This window comes from Eptatretus burgeri, chromosome 13, assembly GCF_056783735.1.
Source record: "Eptatretus burgeri isolate ZD-2024b chromosome 13, Ebu_testis_v1, whole genome shotgun sequence".
In the NCBI taxonomy this organism is placed as follows: Eukaryota; Metazoa; Chordata; class Myxini; order Myxiniformes; family Myxinidae; genus Eptatretus; species Eptatretus burgeri.
The window spans coordinates 43306934-43322177 of NC_140973.1; the positions used below are offsets into that span (position 1 = coordinate 43306934).

The window sequence follows — 15244 nt, forward strand, 5'->3', positions numbered from 1 at the left end:
ATGGCAAAGGAGCTCGGGTCCGAGGCGAGGACGGCGGTCGGCGACGAGGTCGCGGTGTGAGATCACTCGTCGCGGGACCCAAGCCAGCCAGCCATTCTCCTCCCCCAGGGCATCAACAATTCCCCCTTTCCCCCGCACTGAGATAGAGCAAAAAGGGGGCCCCGTTCCCACCCCACTCCAAACGTCGTGCCAACGAAACCCGCCAAGGAGCACGGAGTCGGGGTACAGCCACGCGGCCACATCTGCGGCTCGTCCGCCAACGCGTCACGAGGACGCGGGTAGGACCCCCCCTCCCCCGGTCTCGCGGACCTGGCCGCTCCTTCAGGTCACGCGCGCATATTGGCCTACAGGCCCGTCTGCCACCTTGTCTATGAGGGTGGCTTCTTTCCTTTGCTTTTGAGTAAATGTGTGTTGGCGCCGTCTGTAAAGTAGAACTGTATAAGTGTTGCCGTGTGTACACGTATTCAGTAGTAACTCTGCGTCATTGTTTCTTTTGTTTTACTGCTATAGGTGCATTTTGACTGTTTGGCTGTATATGTGTGCTTTCCGTGTGTCGCGTAATAAATGTGCATTGTGTGAACTGTTTTCCCGTTTCGCTTCGTCTTTTCTTTATTGACCCTCCATCCTGCTTCACGTAAAGGGTTCGTAGTGGGCTTAATACGCCCGATAATTAATTTGAACCGTCCAGGTCGGCGATGGCACCGCTCGGTTATTCCGATAGCACGGAACGGGCCGCCCAAGCGGCCCGTGTCCGGAGTCGACCTGCGGCGAGGTGCGATCGCCCGGTCGACCATTCGCGCAGGTACTTAGGTAGATCGAATTTGGTGAGCGACCCTTTCCTGCGCGGGTGGGCAATTGGCACGATCGTGGCGAGGTTAAACCCCCACCCATGACTAGCTCCCGATGTTGGTCCGAGAGGGTCACGACTGAATTGTCGGTCCGGTGGGCGACGTGCCGCGATCCGAGTTACGTGGCCGTTCGCACGCAGGCGGGCGCGAATTCGCAACAATATATTTGTGCTTGCTGTGAGGTGATGGGCTCCTTCTCCTCTCCAAAGGCAGGGTGATACCAGCCGATGTCTTGTGGAGGAGGAGGAGGAAAAAGAGGAGGAGAAGGAGGAGGAAGAGGATGAGGAAGAGAAAGATGAAGAAGAGGACAAAATGTGGGTTTTGCATCTTACCATATTACCCGGTATCAGAGAAGTTTGGCAAAATGATGTGCAGTGCAAAAACCCAGTGAGCATACAAACCACTCCACAGCATTGGTCATGCCATCACAAAATTGAAAGATAATGTACCATTTGGAGACAGATCGGATCTGGTATATTGCATAATATGTCAATGTGGCACAGATTATGTCGAGGAAATGGGAAGAAATTTAAAACTAAAGATAAATGAACATACCAGAGCTACGAAGCTAAGAAATGCCTCACAATCAGTCAGAGCACGTCACTGCATACGTTATGGTCAAAGTTATGACAGAAGCAACAAACAAACACCACCGACTAATTTTGGAATCTTTGCAGGCATGTAAAAGCTCAGAATGATGGATAAACAGGTAAGGTCAGGTATGGGAGCATGCGCCGGAGCAGCACGTTGCTGCGTCAACTTTCCATCAGTACGACAGGGGCCTCCGTCTGGCCATCCAACAGGCAGATGCCTGGCCCATCCCCATCTCCTTGAGATGCCGATCAACCTGCTGCAACCACGATGCATGTGGTCGGCCCAATGGCCTCCTCCACTCACGAGGCTCCCTCGCTGAGAGAATCTTGTGAACAGGATCAGAATCAGGAAAATTAGCCACATGTCCATACAGCCGCAGCTGATGCTTACGGAATATGCAGGTAACAAATCTCATCCGAGTCTCTCTCAGCAACCGCTCGTTGGACACAAAGTCCGACCAGCAATAGCCAAGGATTCTCCGAAGAGACCTGGTACCAAAGGAATTAAGTCTCCATCTCAGATACCTGGTCAGAGTCCAAGTCTCACATCCATAGAGCAAGACTGGAAGCACCAAGACCTGAAGACTCGGACTTTTGTCCTCCTGCACAGGTACCGGCAGCGCCACACCCCATGATCCAGTGAATCCATGACTTCCCAGGCCTGACCCAGATGTCTATTGACCTCTGGCTCACAACCAGCAGAGACATAAATATCACTGCCAAGGTAAATGAACCTCTCTGTGACCTCAACATCCTCAGCACAAGCAGACAAGATAGCAGATAGGGGTATCGGTTACGTGTGTGTGTGTGTGTGTGTGTGTGTGTGTGTGTGTGTGTGTGTGTGTGTGTGTGTGTGTGTGTATATATATATATATATATATATATATATATATATATATATATATATATATATATATATATATATATATATATATACATATATATATATATATATATATATATATATATATATATATATATATATATATATATATATATATATATATATATATACATATATATATATATATATATATATATATATATATATATATATATATATATATATATATATATATATATATATATATATATATATATATATATATATATATATATATATATATATATATATGAGAGCCTGGTGTTGGCGCAGTGGTTAGGGCAGCAGCTTGGGATCCAAAAGGTCCTGAGTTCAAGCCCCGTTGGACCACTGAATTAATACACCAGGGGGTTGACTCAGCCTGTCATCCTTCCGAGGTCGGCGAAATGAGTACCAGTGTACTGGGCCGGTGTATACCCCGGTTAAAATAGGTGTACCATATCCCTGTGTCGTAAGAGGCGACCAGGGTTGCGTCAGGAAGGGCATCCGACGTAAAACATGTGCCAAATCACTATGCGGATCATACGGATAATCCGCTGTGGTGACCCCGAAAGGGAGCAACCGAAAGAATAAGAAGAAGATATATATATATATATATATATATATATATATGAATGAAACAAGCCACAAAAATTTTTTTATTTTTAATGCAAAAGGATGTAGGGATGTCACTCCAAAAAGTACGTAAACAAGGGAGGGATGGAAGGTCACGAGAAGTGATCATGTGAAACAATCCCTACATCTTTCATTGTGAATGGTCGTCCATAGAAATAACCCTCTCCTGAATGGTGCTATCCACCTAATGTCTGAATTTTCTGGAAAGCACCTTCATGTTTGACTTGTTGGTTGACCAAGTAAAGTTGCACATTAAAACTCTTTAGACAAATGTGGGAGCTCAATTTTTCAAGTTAAACCACTAATAATAGGAGGAAAAACATGCAGGTGAATCCTATTACACTTATTGTGTAACCTTCCAAACAAATAATTTGCTGCTAAAGTGATTTATGATGAATTAAGCATCGGGTTTGAATACTGACAACTGAGAATCGTCTGATTTTCTCTGTTAATTGAACTTATTCACTTTTTATCTGCATTTGTTTTTAGCTTAAAGGCGCTGTCACACCTTGATGATTTAGCCAGCAATGGCAACGTATAAAAATGTATGTAAAACGTTAGCGTACGCTGAAATTTTGATCTTTTTTTTAAGTTTTGGTCGTATTCATAACGTGTTGGTTGTATGCATAACATATTAGTAACGGGCACAGAACGTTTCGTTGTCTTTTCGATAACTTATACCGACGAATGCTTAGCCTGTTGTCGGCGTTCACAACCTATGCCCAACAATAGTTTAACTTAGGTATAGCGCGCTGCACGTATCGCCGACGAACTCGTGGCATAGCCTGTTAAAAACCTGCCGCACGCTGATTTAAATCATAACCACCTGAGAATTAGAAGTGTCAACCACGCAGTCACACCTTGACGATTTAGCCAGCGTATGCCGACCTATGAAAAATGTGTCTAAAACCCTGGCACACGTCGAATACGTTATGGGTAAGTTGTGTATACGTTAAGAGCAGACTGAAAAACGATGAAGTACGGTCATATTTCGTGGTACATCTCGTACGTCGTGAAATTTCAAGCATGCTGAAAATTTTACGACGTACTCGCCGTATGGCTCACACATTCCGCTACGCTGGGAATAAGTTGAAGGCACGATATGCGATCGTTGACACACGTCGACACACGTTACTTGTATGTTACTCATAAGTCGAAACACGTCGAGGTAATGTTTAGCATACCCGACACTTATTTTCTCCGTCAAGGCACATTTTCTTTTTTTCTCCTTGGCTCCGTGAAGGCACGTGACGAAATATCTGAAGTTGTTGTTGTTGTTGTTTTTTGTTGGTTTTTTTTGAGTCTATCACGAATTTTAAAATATGTTCGGGCATTTGCTTTTAAGTTTCGACGTCGACGTGACAATATCCCCAAACAGAAAATATTCACAGAGGAGGAACTAAGAATAAGACATGAGCAAACTGAAGAGGCAATCGGATGTGACGTAACGGCACGTGACGAAATATCGGAAGTTTTGTTGTTTTTTTTTTTTTTTAAACGCTGCCAATCCGCCATTATACGGTAGCTGTAAATTTGAAACACGTTCAGTAAGTTCTGTGGTCGTCCAGAAGACGTCAATCAAATACGTCTACATACGTCAATATGCGTTGGAGGTACGTTACTCATAGATTAGAAATAATTTTTGGGTATGCTAAGCATTACCTCGATGTGTTTCGACTTATGAGTAACTCACAAGTGAAGGCCCGCTGGGCCGGTTACTTTGAGCGGTTGTACCAGGCTGATCCCCCAACTGTCGAGTTGGACGTCAAGGGTGTTACAATCCCTGTTGCTGACCCTCGAATCAACTGTGGTCCACCTACGCTTGTGGAAACACGGGCTGCGGTGAACCAGTTGAAACGGGGCAAAGCTCCAGGGATCTGTGGCATCCATGCCGAACTTCTCAAGGCTGGTGGAAATGCTGCACTCGTGTCGTTGCATGCAGTTTTGTGCTCTGCCTGGAACACAGGCATCATCCCAACTGACTGGAAGAGGGGCCTTGTTGTCCCTCTCTGGAAAGGGAAGGGTGATCGCCAAGACTGCAACAACTACCGAGGTGTGACGCTGCTCTCTGTGCCGGGCAAGGTCTTTGCTCGGATAATTCTCGATAGGGTTCGCCAACATCTGCTTGAGCACCAGCGTCCAGAGCAGTCAGGCTTTACACCAAAGAGGTCAACGATTGACCGTATCCTTGCACTTCGTGTCCTCACTGAACGCAGACGAGAGTTTCGGCAGGGGCTGCTTGCAGCCTATGTTGATCTCTGTAAAGCGTTCGATTCAGTGAATCGGGATGTCCTCTGGAGGATTCTTGGTCTTCGTGGGGTGCCACCGAAACTGATCGATCTGATGTCTGAACTCTACTCTGGTACTGAGAGTGCTGTGAAGTGTGGTGGTACCATCTCTGACTTATTTCCAGTTGTTACTGGAGTTCGTCAGGGATGTGTACTTGCCCCCACACTTTTCAGCACTTGTATGGACTGGATTTTAGGGAGGATGGCGGAGAGATCAAGTTGCAGTGCGTCATTTGGGAATGTCAAGATCTCGGACCTTGACTTTGCAGATGATGCAGTCATCTTTGCGGAAACTTTAGACATCCTCTTGGGGGCCCTCGAGGTGCTGAATGAGGAGTCGGAGCCGTTGGGATTACGGGTTTCTTGGGTCAAAACTAAGATCCAGGCTTTCGGTGACATCTTGGATGCTGCTGTCCTGTCTGTGTCTGTTTGTGGTGAGGATGTTGAGGTCGTGGAGAGATTCACTTACCTTGGCAGTGATATTCATGTCTCTGCTGGCTGCGAGTCAGAGGTCAATAGATGTCTGGGTCAGGCCTGGGGAGTCATGGATTCACTGGATCATGGGGTGTGGCGCTGCCGGTACCTGTGCGGTAGGACGAAAGTCCGAGTCTTCAGGTCCTTGGTACTTCCAGTCTTGCTCTATGGGTGTGAGACTTGGACTCTGACCAAGGATCTGAGACGGAGACTTAATTCCTTTGTTACCAGGTCTCTTCGGAGAATACTTGGCTATCGCTGGTTGGATTTTGTGTCCAACGAGCGGTTGCTGAGAGACTCGGATGAGATTTGTTACCTGCATAGTCCGTGAGCGTCAGTTGCGGCTGTATGGACATGTGGCTCGTTTTCCTGACTCTGATCCTGCTCACCAGATTCTCTCAGCGAGGGAGTCTCATGAGTGGAGGAGGCCAGTGGGTCGACCACGTGCCTCATGGTTGCAACAGGTTGACCATCATCTCAAGGAGATGGGGATGGGCCTGGCATCTGCCTGGGGGATGGCCAGACAGAGGCCCCTGGAGTACCGGCGGAAAGTGGACGCAGCGACGTGCTGTTCTGGCACATGCTCCCATACCTGACCTGACCTGACAAGTAACGTGCCTTGACGTGTGTGCAACGATCATATACGTGCCTACAACACGTTACTCATAGGTTAGAAATAAGTTTCGGGTACGCTAATCATTACGTCGACGTGTTTCGACTTATGAGTAACTTACAAGTAACTGCCTCGATGTGTGTCAACGATCGCGTAACGTGCCTACAACTTATGGCCAGCGTAGCGGAACGTGCGAGTCATACGGCAAGTACGTCGTAAAATTTCAAGCATGCTAAAATTTGAGGACAACCGCAAAGTACAACGATGAAAGCCAGCGTACTACGACGCATGGCAGTGTTTTTCATCGTGTTGTTAACCTATACAAAACTTACCCATAACGTATTCGACGTGTGCCGGTGTTTTAGCCCAATTTTGCATATGTCAGGCATACGTTGGCTAAATCGTCAAGGTGTGACAGGGCCTTTATCACTTTGGAGTAGCTTGTGAGGACTCTATGTTAAGTTTGATTTGAAAGCATCATGAAATAAACTCAGGTGGCATCAAAATGTCAAAACTTAGGAGGGGGGTGAATACTTTTGCAGGCCACTGTACTTGTTCCGAATGAAGCAGTTCCTCATCGTTTTCATAATCGCTTGGCAGCCATTTTGTAAGATGGCTGCCATGGTTGTCAGGGGCCAAATCTGCAATGCCACAATATCCAGATTTGATCCATATATACTGTATTAGTCTATATTTGTGCCAAATTTTGTGCTTTTATCACAAAAGGCACAATGGATTTGCTGTGGCGCTCCACTATATTCTACAAAAATGTCTGGTGTAAAACCATTGTAATTAGAAGGACACTTGGTAGAGCGCAACCCTCCGCCAAGCTGATTAGTTTACATTATGTATCCCACTGATAGGCCGGATCTGTATTCGGACATGAACTAAAATCTAATCGGCTTGTTTTTCTCATCGAACCAACTCATCCACAAAGTTTTGTCTGTGCACAACTTTTTAAGACAGCATGCGATTTGTCATTTTAGCTCTTTCACTCAATGGTGAAAAACCACTTAAATTTTTTTTCGGATATGAATCCGGATCCAGATCTTCACCAAAATTGAAACAATTCTTCCTTGTTACACATCCAACCTGCCCACAAAGTTTCATCCGAATCCGTTCACAACTTTTTGAGATATGCTGATTTATGTAATTTTAGTCTCATCACTTAATGTGTGAAAAATCATTCAAAAAAATTATCGGATTCAGATCTGGATTCGGATGTTCACCAAAATCTGATAATTTCGTTTGTGTCACATATGCAATCTCTCCAACAAATTTCATCCAAATCGGACAACTTTTTGAGATATTTTGTTTACAAACAAACAAACAGACAGACAGCCAGGGGTGACAACATAACCTCCATCCACCTTCAGTGGCGCAGGTGACTACATTTTTGAAGCAAGCAAAGATCATAAGGAGAAGGATCCTAAAAAGCAAAACAATAGGAGGGATGTAATACTATACAGATATCATGGGTGTTTTTCAGATAAACAGTATTACTTAAAATAAAATAAAAATACATTTGTATTTCCTTGTGTACCAATTGCTCAGCAGTATAACATTGCAGGAAATCGAGGATGAGATGAGAAACAAACCACAGTTTATTTGATAACCATCCAAAATGAATAAGGAAACAACAAACAAACAAATGAAAAATCACTCAAAGAACGACAACTTGGCGAAACGGAATGGCACTCGGTTTCGCACATACCTCCGCCAGGTTGAACAGTTGACATTTTGTCTCCCACTGATAGGCCGGATTTGAATCTGGATCTGAAACAAAATCAAATCGGCTTGTTCTTGTTACCTAACCAACCCATTCACCAAGTTTCATCCGAATCTGTCCACAACTTTTTGAGATATCATGCAATATCGTTTTTAGCCCCATCTCTCTGGTGAAGAATCGGTTAAAAATTGAATAAATCTCGTACCCAGATCTGGATTTGGATCTTCACCAAAATTGAACTAATTCTTCCTCGGGGCACTCCCAATCTGTCCACCAAGTTTTGTGTGAATCCATCCATAACTTTTTGAGATGTTGTGCTATTTCTCGTTTTTGGCCCTTTCTCTCAATAGTGAAGAATCATTTTTAAAATTCTCAGATCCAGATCCTGATTTAGATCTTCACCAAAATTAAGCATGCAGTCCTTGACCGGTCAACTACGCACAAAATAAAATAATTCAGAACGATTGCTTGAAAACTGTGGCCAAAAATCGTGTGACAGACAAACAGACAGACAGACAGACAAACGCTACAGATCAACAGACTTGGCGAAAAAAGTTTTCGCCAAGTAACAAACACAGAATTGAACAAACTTACCCGAATGCTGACCTCCTTGCTGGAGTGGTGATGTGAAATGGCTGGTGGACCATACACAATGGTCATTATGGCCATACCGTTGTCTATCAGACTTACATTGGACAACATCACACTGCCTGGTACCTGCGGGTAGCAACATGTAAGGATGTAAAAGGAACTTTCTTCACGATCCCCTCTGCCAATATATCAAGAAGTATCCACTCTGTAAGACTTTATGGTTTCCTTTTGGGCACTCAAGTCAATCGCATAGATTGAATACAGGATTTTAAACACAACTATTTCCAAAATGGGTTATTTATTACCATTGCTTCCACACACCTTTTGATAGGACTTGGAAGCTTCGGCATAATCGTTGTTATCCCAATCAATTTCCAATCTGTCTTGTGGACAAAATATTCCTTCAAGAGAAACTCGAAGTTGTTTCACCTTGGCATTATCACTCAATGCATTATTCTTATCAGTCCAAGTATCTCTATCTCTTTTCTTAAAAAAAAAAAAAAGCCACAATTATCATGGCTTTCCTTCAGGAATTCCCAAATTCCATGTGTAGGTAGGTTGGTTTTGTCTCGCATGCTGACACTGTCTTTTTAGGTATATTATGCTGAGAGGTTTCTTTGAGTTAAGTATTGTTGTCAACATCTCTTCTGTTTTAAGATTAGGAGTATGTTAACTAATATACCAACTCGTTTCATCAATAACAAATTTATTCTGGGAAGTGCTGCAGGAATAGTGACATTACTTGGCCTCCAAGGTCCCCAGACCTGTCAGCATGTGACTTTCTTTTTTTTTTTTAGAACTCAAAAAGCAAAGTGTATGCTCATCACACACACGATATTGAAGAGTTGAAAGAAAGACTTCGTCAAAAATTTGCCGGAATTTCTTTGGAGATGCTGCGCCGCATCATGGGAAACATGTCTGGAAGACTAAAGGAATGCCTGTGCAGAGCTGGAGGTCACCTCGAGGATGAGATCTTCAAGAAATAAATGGCATGCGATGTACTTTAAGGTGGAATATTTGTAATTTGGCAAATACAAAATGTTTATTTAATTACATCGTTTTTAAAATCACCCGTTTCTCTGCCCCGCCCTGTATTAGCAACAGCAAAAAGCAGTCTATTTTCATGATCATTCCTTTGAAGTTGGAATCCAATCTGAAGTCCATACAGAACTTGATCATAATCACAAAATCCAAATACACCTTTAAGGGGAAGTACTACGGTAAAACTATTTTTCTGTTTTAGCATCATTGTTATACATTCCCTTCGTTTTGGCAATAACCGGGATCTACATTTGTTCCCATTGACATATCAGAAATAAAACCTTTGACAGCCCCCTTACACATTCTATCATGAAACGAATAAAGTGTAAATTTCATCATTTCAGATGTAGCAGACAAATAATTATCAACCACTTCAATTTCTTGAGTTCCAACATACAAATGAACACTATCAAACATTTTCCAGAAGAAATCATTTAAAGTCCTCTGGTAGCTTGCACATACATACATACATGTTGCTGTGTTTGAGCCAAATAGTCCAGCAGCCATTTCTCATATGCAGCCAAATAAGGAAATTCGTTCAACACCCCCTAGAGAAAAGGTTTGGCTTGACAGGGTGGTAGAATAGACCCTATAGAACACTTCCAGGTTGCATGTGGTTTCAAATTGTGGTATCATTAAAATTCAACAAGCCATTATACAACCAAGGGTACGTACCAAGAGGGTCACTGTGGGCTAGCAAAATTTAGGGGGAGGGTAACGTAACCGTGAATATCTTTGTCTAGACTCAACGAATTTTCAATATTCAGGTATCATTCTTCTTCTTCTTCTTCTTCTTCTTTCGGCTGCTCCCGTTAGGGGTCGCCACAGCGGATCAACCGTCTCCATTTTGCTCTATCCTACACATCTTCCATTGACACTCCAACCACCCGCATGTCCACCCTCACCGTATCCATGAACCTCTTCTTTGGCCTTCCTCTTCTCCTCCTGCCTGGCGGCTCCATCTTCAGCATCCTTCTCCCGATATACTCCGCTTCCCTCCTGTGCACATGTCCAAACCATCTCAATCTTGCCTCTCTCAATTTGTCTCCAAACCGTCCTACCTACGTGGTCCCTCGAATATACTCATTTCTTATCCTGTCCATCCTCGTCACTCCCAACGAGAATCGCAGCATCTTTAACTCTGCCACCTCCAGCTCCGCTTCCTGTCTTTTTTGTTAGTGCCACCGCCTCCAAACCATACAACATAGCTGGTCTCACTACCGTCTTGTATACTTTCCCCTTCACTCTTGCAGCTACCCTTCTGTCACAAATCACTCCTGCAACTCTTCTCCAACCACTCCATCCTGCCTGCACTCTCTTTGTCACTTCTCTCCCACACTCTCAGTTACTTTGGACAGTTGATCCCAAGTATTTAAACCCATCCTCCTTCCCCACCTCAACTCCTTGCAACCGCACCATACCACCACCCTCCCTCTCATGTACACACATGTACTCTGTCTTACTCCGACTGACTATCATTCCCCTTCTCTCCAGTGCGTACCTCCACCTCTCAAGGCTCGCCTCAGCCTGCTCCCTACTCTCCCCACAGGTCATGATGTCATCCGCGAACATCATAGTCCATGGAGACTCCAGTCTGATCTCGTCCGTCAACCTGTCCATCACCATTGCAAACAGGAAAGGGCTCAGAGTCGATCCTTGGTGCAATCCCACTTTTACCTTAAACCGGTCCGTCATTCCTACCGCACACCTCACCGCTGTCACACTGTCCTCATACATATCCTGCACGATCCTCACATACTTCTCCAACACTCCCGACTTCCTCATACAATGCCACAACTCCTCTCTTGGCACCCTATCATAAGCTTTCTCTAAATCCACAAACACACAATGTAACTCTTTCTGGCCTTCCCTACACTTCTCCATCAACATTCTCAAAGCAAACATCGCATCATTGGTGCTCTTTCCTGGCATAAACCCATATTGCTGCTCACAGATCGTCACCTCTCCTCTCAACCGAGCTTCCACGACTCTTTCCCACAACGTTATGGTGTGGCTTAACAACTCAATTGAGGTATCATTGGCTTCGTATTATAATTCTCTATCAGAGTATGTACAGTTATTTGAAAATGGCCTTTGCCATGGCATCACCAAAGCTAAAATATCACACTAATTCAAACTTTCTGACATTTTAAATTGTGTTCTCATATGAAGGTGAACGGTGTTTCTCAATTACTACCGGGATGTATCCATTTTGGAAATCAAACGCTTAAGAAAGTTTTGTTCTGCAGAAATTCATATACATACAGAGGCACGCATAAAGAAAACTGCAACTGTTATTTTTAGCGTTCGTCTTTCACTAGTGTATAGCAACACGGAAGCTTCTCATTCATCATAGTGGATGATAGTAGTTATCATGGTCGACACTGGGAGCTGTGCATGACAACACAGAAGCACATTCGTCAGAGCGGTTTGTAATATTTGTGTCTGGCAACAAGGAATCACATTCGCCATGGAAGCATGAAGATGTCATCTGTTGTAACTTTTAGTCAGCGTCTTCTTCACCACTGGATTCAAAGATTGTTCTTGGATTTTCACAAGTTTCTTCGGCCAAACATGCACATGCTTCTGTGCATGGCATGTGGTTGGTTCTGCATGTGCAGTCGGCTCGGCGACATAGAGACTTCTTTCAGTGACAGACGGTCAGCTCCGGAAGACCCCGTGGTTCTGGATCTTTGGTCGTGAGCACCGGCTGCAGGGCACCATCCTGAATTTTCCAGCCATGTCCAGCGGCTGGTGGAAGGCTCTGTGTAGGCTCCAATGCTCTCTTCCATACATAGGCCTGGTAATTTCCTCGCTTCATATGTTGCTGTAAGCTGTCGAATGTCGGGGGGGAGATTTTCATTTCTTTGTCCCTTTTGACAGAACTGCCAGTATCTCACATTGTTCACTTTCCTCCCAGCCCCCTTGGTTGTTGAGTACATTGCACATATGAAGCCTTCGCGTGCTTCTGAAGTGCTGTTGCTGAGCTCGGGTTCTTCTCCACGCTGTCCCAGACTGATCTGATGCTCTTTACTGTCAAGTAAGACATTGAAACCATTTTTCTTGCCGAGTCCTGAGAGTGCACTGTTTGAATCGCACCCAGTGAGTGCGTGAAAGCCGAGTAAAGCATTACACGGCTCAGGTTCTAGTTTGTGTGCCAAGCTGTGGATAGGAATATACCTCGCTTTATCCTTGATTCCAGTCCGAAACCACAGCTCCCGACACTGGAGTTTTCTGCAGTGTGTGGTGCAGAGGACAGCCACATCTGTGTCAGGTGATTGAATCACAATCCTGTTGTGATAATGAGGCATGTTTTGCATGTAGCAATATTCGTGTGTCTGCCTCTTCATGATCTGACTTGAGGGGAACCAGTTCTTCGCAGTGCCCTCTGATGACTCGCACAGACTTTCTGCGGGTTCTTGAAACCACCACCGATGACTCGGTGTTGACCATCAAGCAGAGTGTCTACCCCCATGTGGCACCATGTGTCTGCCAAGAAGACACACAAGTTGACTTTGTTTTCTACATTTCCAATGTATTTGATCCACTGCTTTGGAATAGGAGTGGCTGGCCCTTGGATTGTCACCTCTAAGGCTGCAGATGTTCCTCATTTCTGTCGCTCCCCAGCTTTGATTGAGAGGCTGGAGTACCGGTGGAAGACAACATCAACCCGCTGACAACCATTCCGACATAGAGGGGCAGTAACCAGGCTGTAATACTTGAATGCCATTTCACCGAAATTTGCAGCACCAGCGGACTTTGTCATCTGTACCAGCGCCATTGCATCGACGATGTGGGCCGTAGACATCTGGCTGGTTGTGACTTGTGGCAGTTTTGGATGGAAATCTACCATCTTCTCTAACTCAGCAATGAGTACGCTCTTGTTGGTCTTCCTCAAGCTGCCATCGTGATGGGCCAGGGATAATGGCACTGTTGATAACTCGTAGCTGAGGAGTTCTCTCAGATTGATGTCCCTTGACTTTCCTGTGATGAGACGGCGGCCAAAGAGTTCACGGTCAGCACTAAGAGTGATAACTTTCTCATCGGTTAGCTTCACTGTTTTCTTCTTGCTTAGTGTGGCAAATGTTTTGATCTTCAGGTTTGGCAGGGAATCCCAAAATGTCACTTCATTGGTATTCAGTCTCTGTTCAACAAATGTTGTCATTTGAGCTGCGCCGATCTGGAAGGAGTTAACCATGCATGTAGCAGCATCTGGGGGCATCCTGATACCTGTGGCAATGTTAATCAGCTGTTTGATACCTCAATATTGAAAATTGGTTGAGTCTAGACAAAGATATTCACGTTTACATTACCCCTCCCGTACATTTTGCTAGCCCACAGTGATCCTCTTGGTAAGTACCCTTGGTATGTATAATGGCCCGTAGAATTTTAATGATACCAAAATTTGAAACTACATACTACCTGGAGGTGTTCTATAGGGTCGATTCTACCACTCTGTCAAGTCAAACCTTTTCTGTAGGGGGTGTTGAACGATTTCATTTTTTTTCAGGTCCTTGCTCCTGGACTAAAAGGAGTAACTGCTGAAATCTATTTGTCCAGGTTCTTCCTGATATCTTTGTTCCTTTTACACTTGTTTCGAATTTTTTTTTTCATAATCCTCTTTATTCATTCTAATTCTTGTTTTTTTTTTCTTCTCTTTCATCCCTTTTACTCTGTTCCTTTCTTTTCGTTATCTATCTCTCTAAGAAGAAGTCAATTCTTGCAGAAATTTTTCTGTAAGGCTCACTTGGCTGTGCCTTGATGGGTTTTTGAGGGTATTGGAGTAGTGGCTGAAACCTGAATCCTATCCAGGTTCCCCCTGATGACTCCATCTTTACTCTTTGCTTCTTCGGATTCCTTCTTGGTTTTCCGTTTCATTAAGAGTGTGGCATTTGTGGTATTCGCAGCCTTCTTGAATGTAGGTTTGTAAAACAAAGATCTATCTGCACGATTCAAGTTAGTTTGTTGATTATTTGTTTCAAAGCTTTTTGTCCCATTTGGGTTCCATTCTGTTCTGGTTATAGCATTTACCTGGAAGTAGTCTTCCTTCCTTTTTAGTGGAGTTTGAGATGATAATGTTATCATCCAAATCATATACAGTATACAATCAATTGCTTCCATACTTACACTTATTTTGTAAAAAAAAAATTAAACTTTTTTAAACCCCAATGTTTAATCCGAATCAATCCATCCATCCATCCAGACCATACTCTGTACAGTGTTGGTGCTGCCAAAGCAGTATCCTGGGGTGTTGGGTATAATCCTGGACAATTTGCTACTCTGACATAGGATATTCAAATGGCTCAATCATCCCAGCAAGCTGGCACTCATTTTGCCAACCTCACCTGGAATTAATTCAATGTTAAAGTGAGATTTGAACGCGGAACACTCAGATCCCAAACCCAACACCCTAACCATTAAGCCAACACCAGGCATCAACTTGATCACATGCTGGAAAAGTTGTAAGATTATCATATGGAGTACCAGGAAATTCAAGAGGCTCTATTTCAGGCATAACATTTGGGTTTAACATCAACATTTTCAGTATCTACCAATATAAAACACAGTG

The 15244-nt window shown here is 44.0% G+C and overlaps 1 protein-coding gene across 3 annotated transcripts in view; it reads right to left on the reverse strand.

Annotated features, from left to right (window-relative positions):
- PKHD1L1 (PKHD1 like 1) overlaps nt 1–15244 on the reverse strand; it is a 314599-nt gene that overhangs the window by 56238 nt on the left and 243117 nt on the right. For 2 of the 3 annotated variants that reach the window (XM_085852211.1, XM_085852212.1), the window contains exon 65: nt 8638–8760. In XM_085852211.1, the coding sequence (XP_085708337.1) occupies nt 8638–8760 (123 nt within the window). Of the gene's footprint in view, nt 1–8028; nt 8091–8637; nt 8761–15244 lie in introns of all 3 variants that reach the window. The other variant, XR_015050730.1, reaches the window with a different exon arrangement.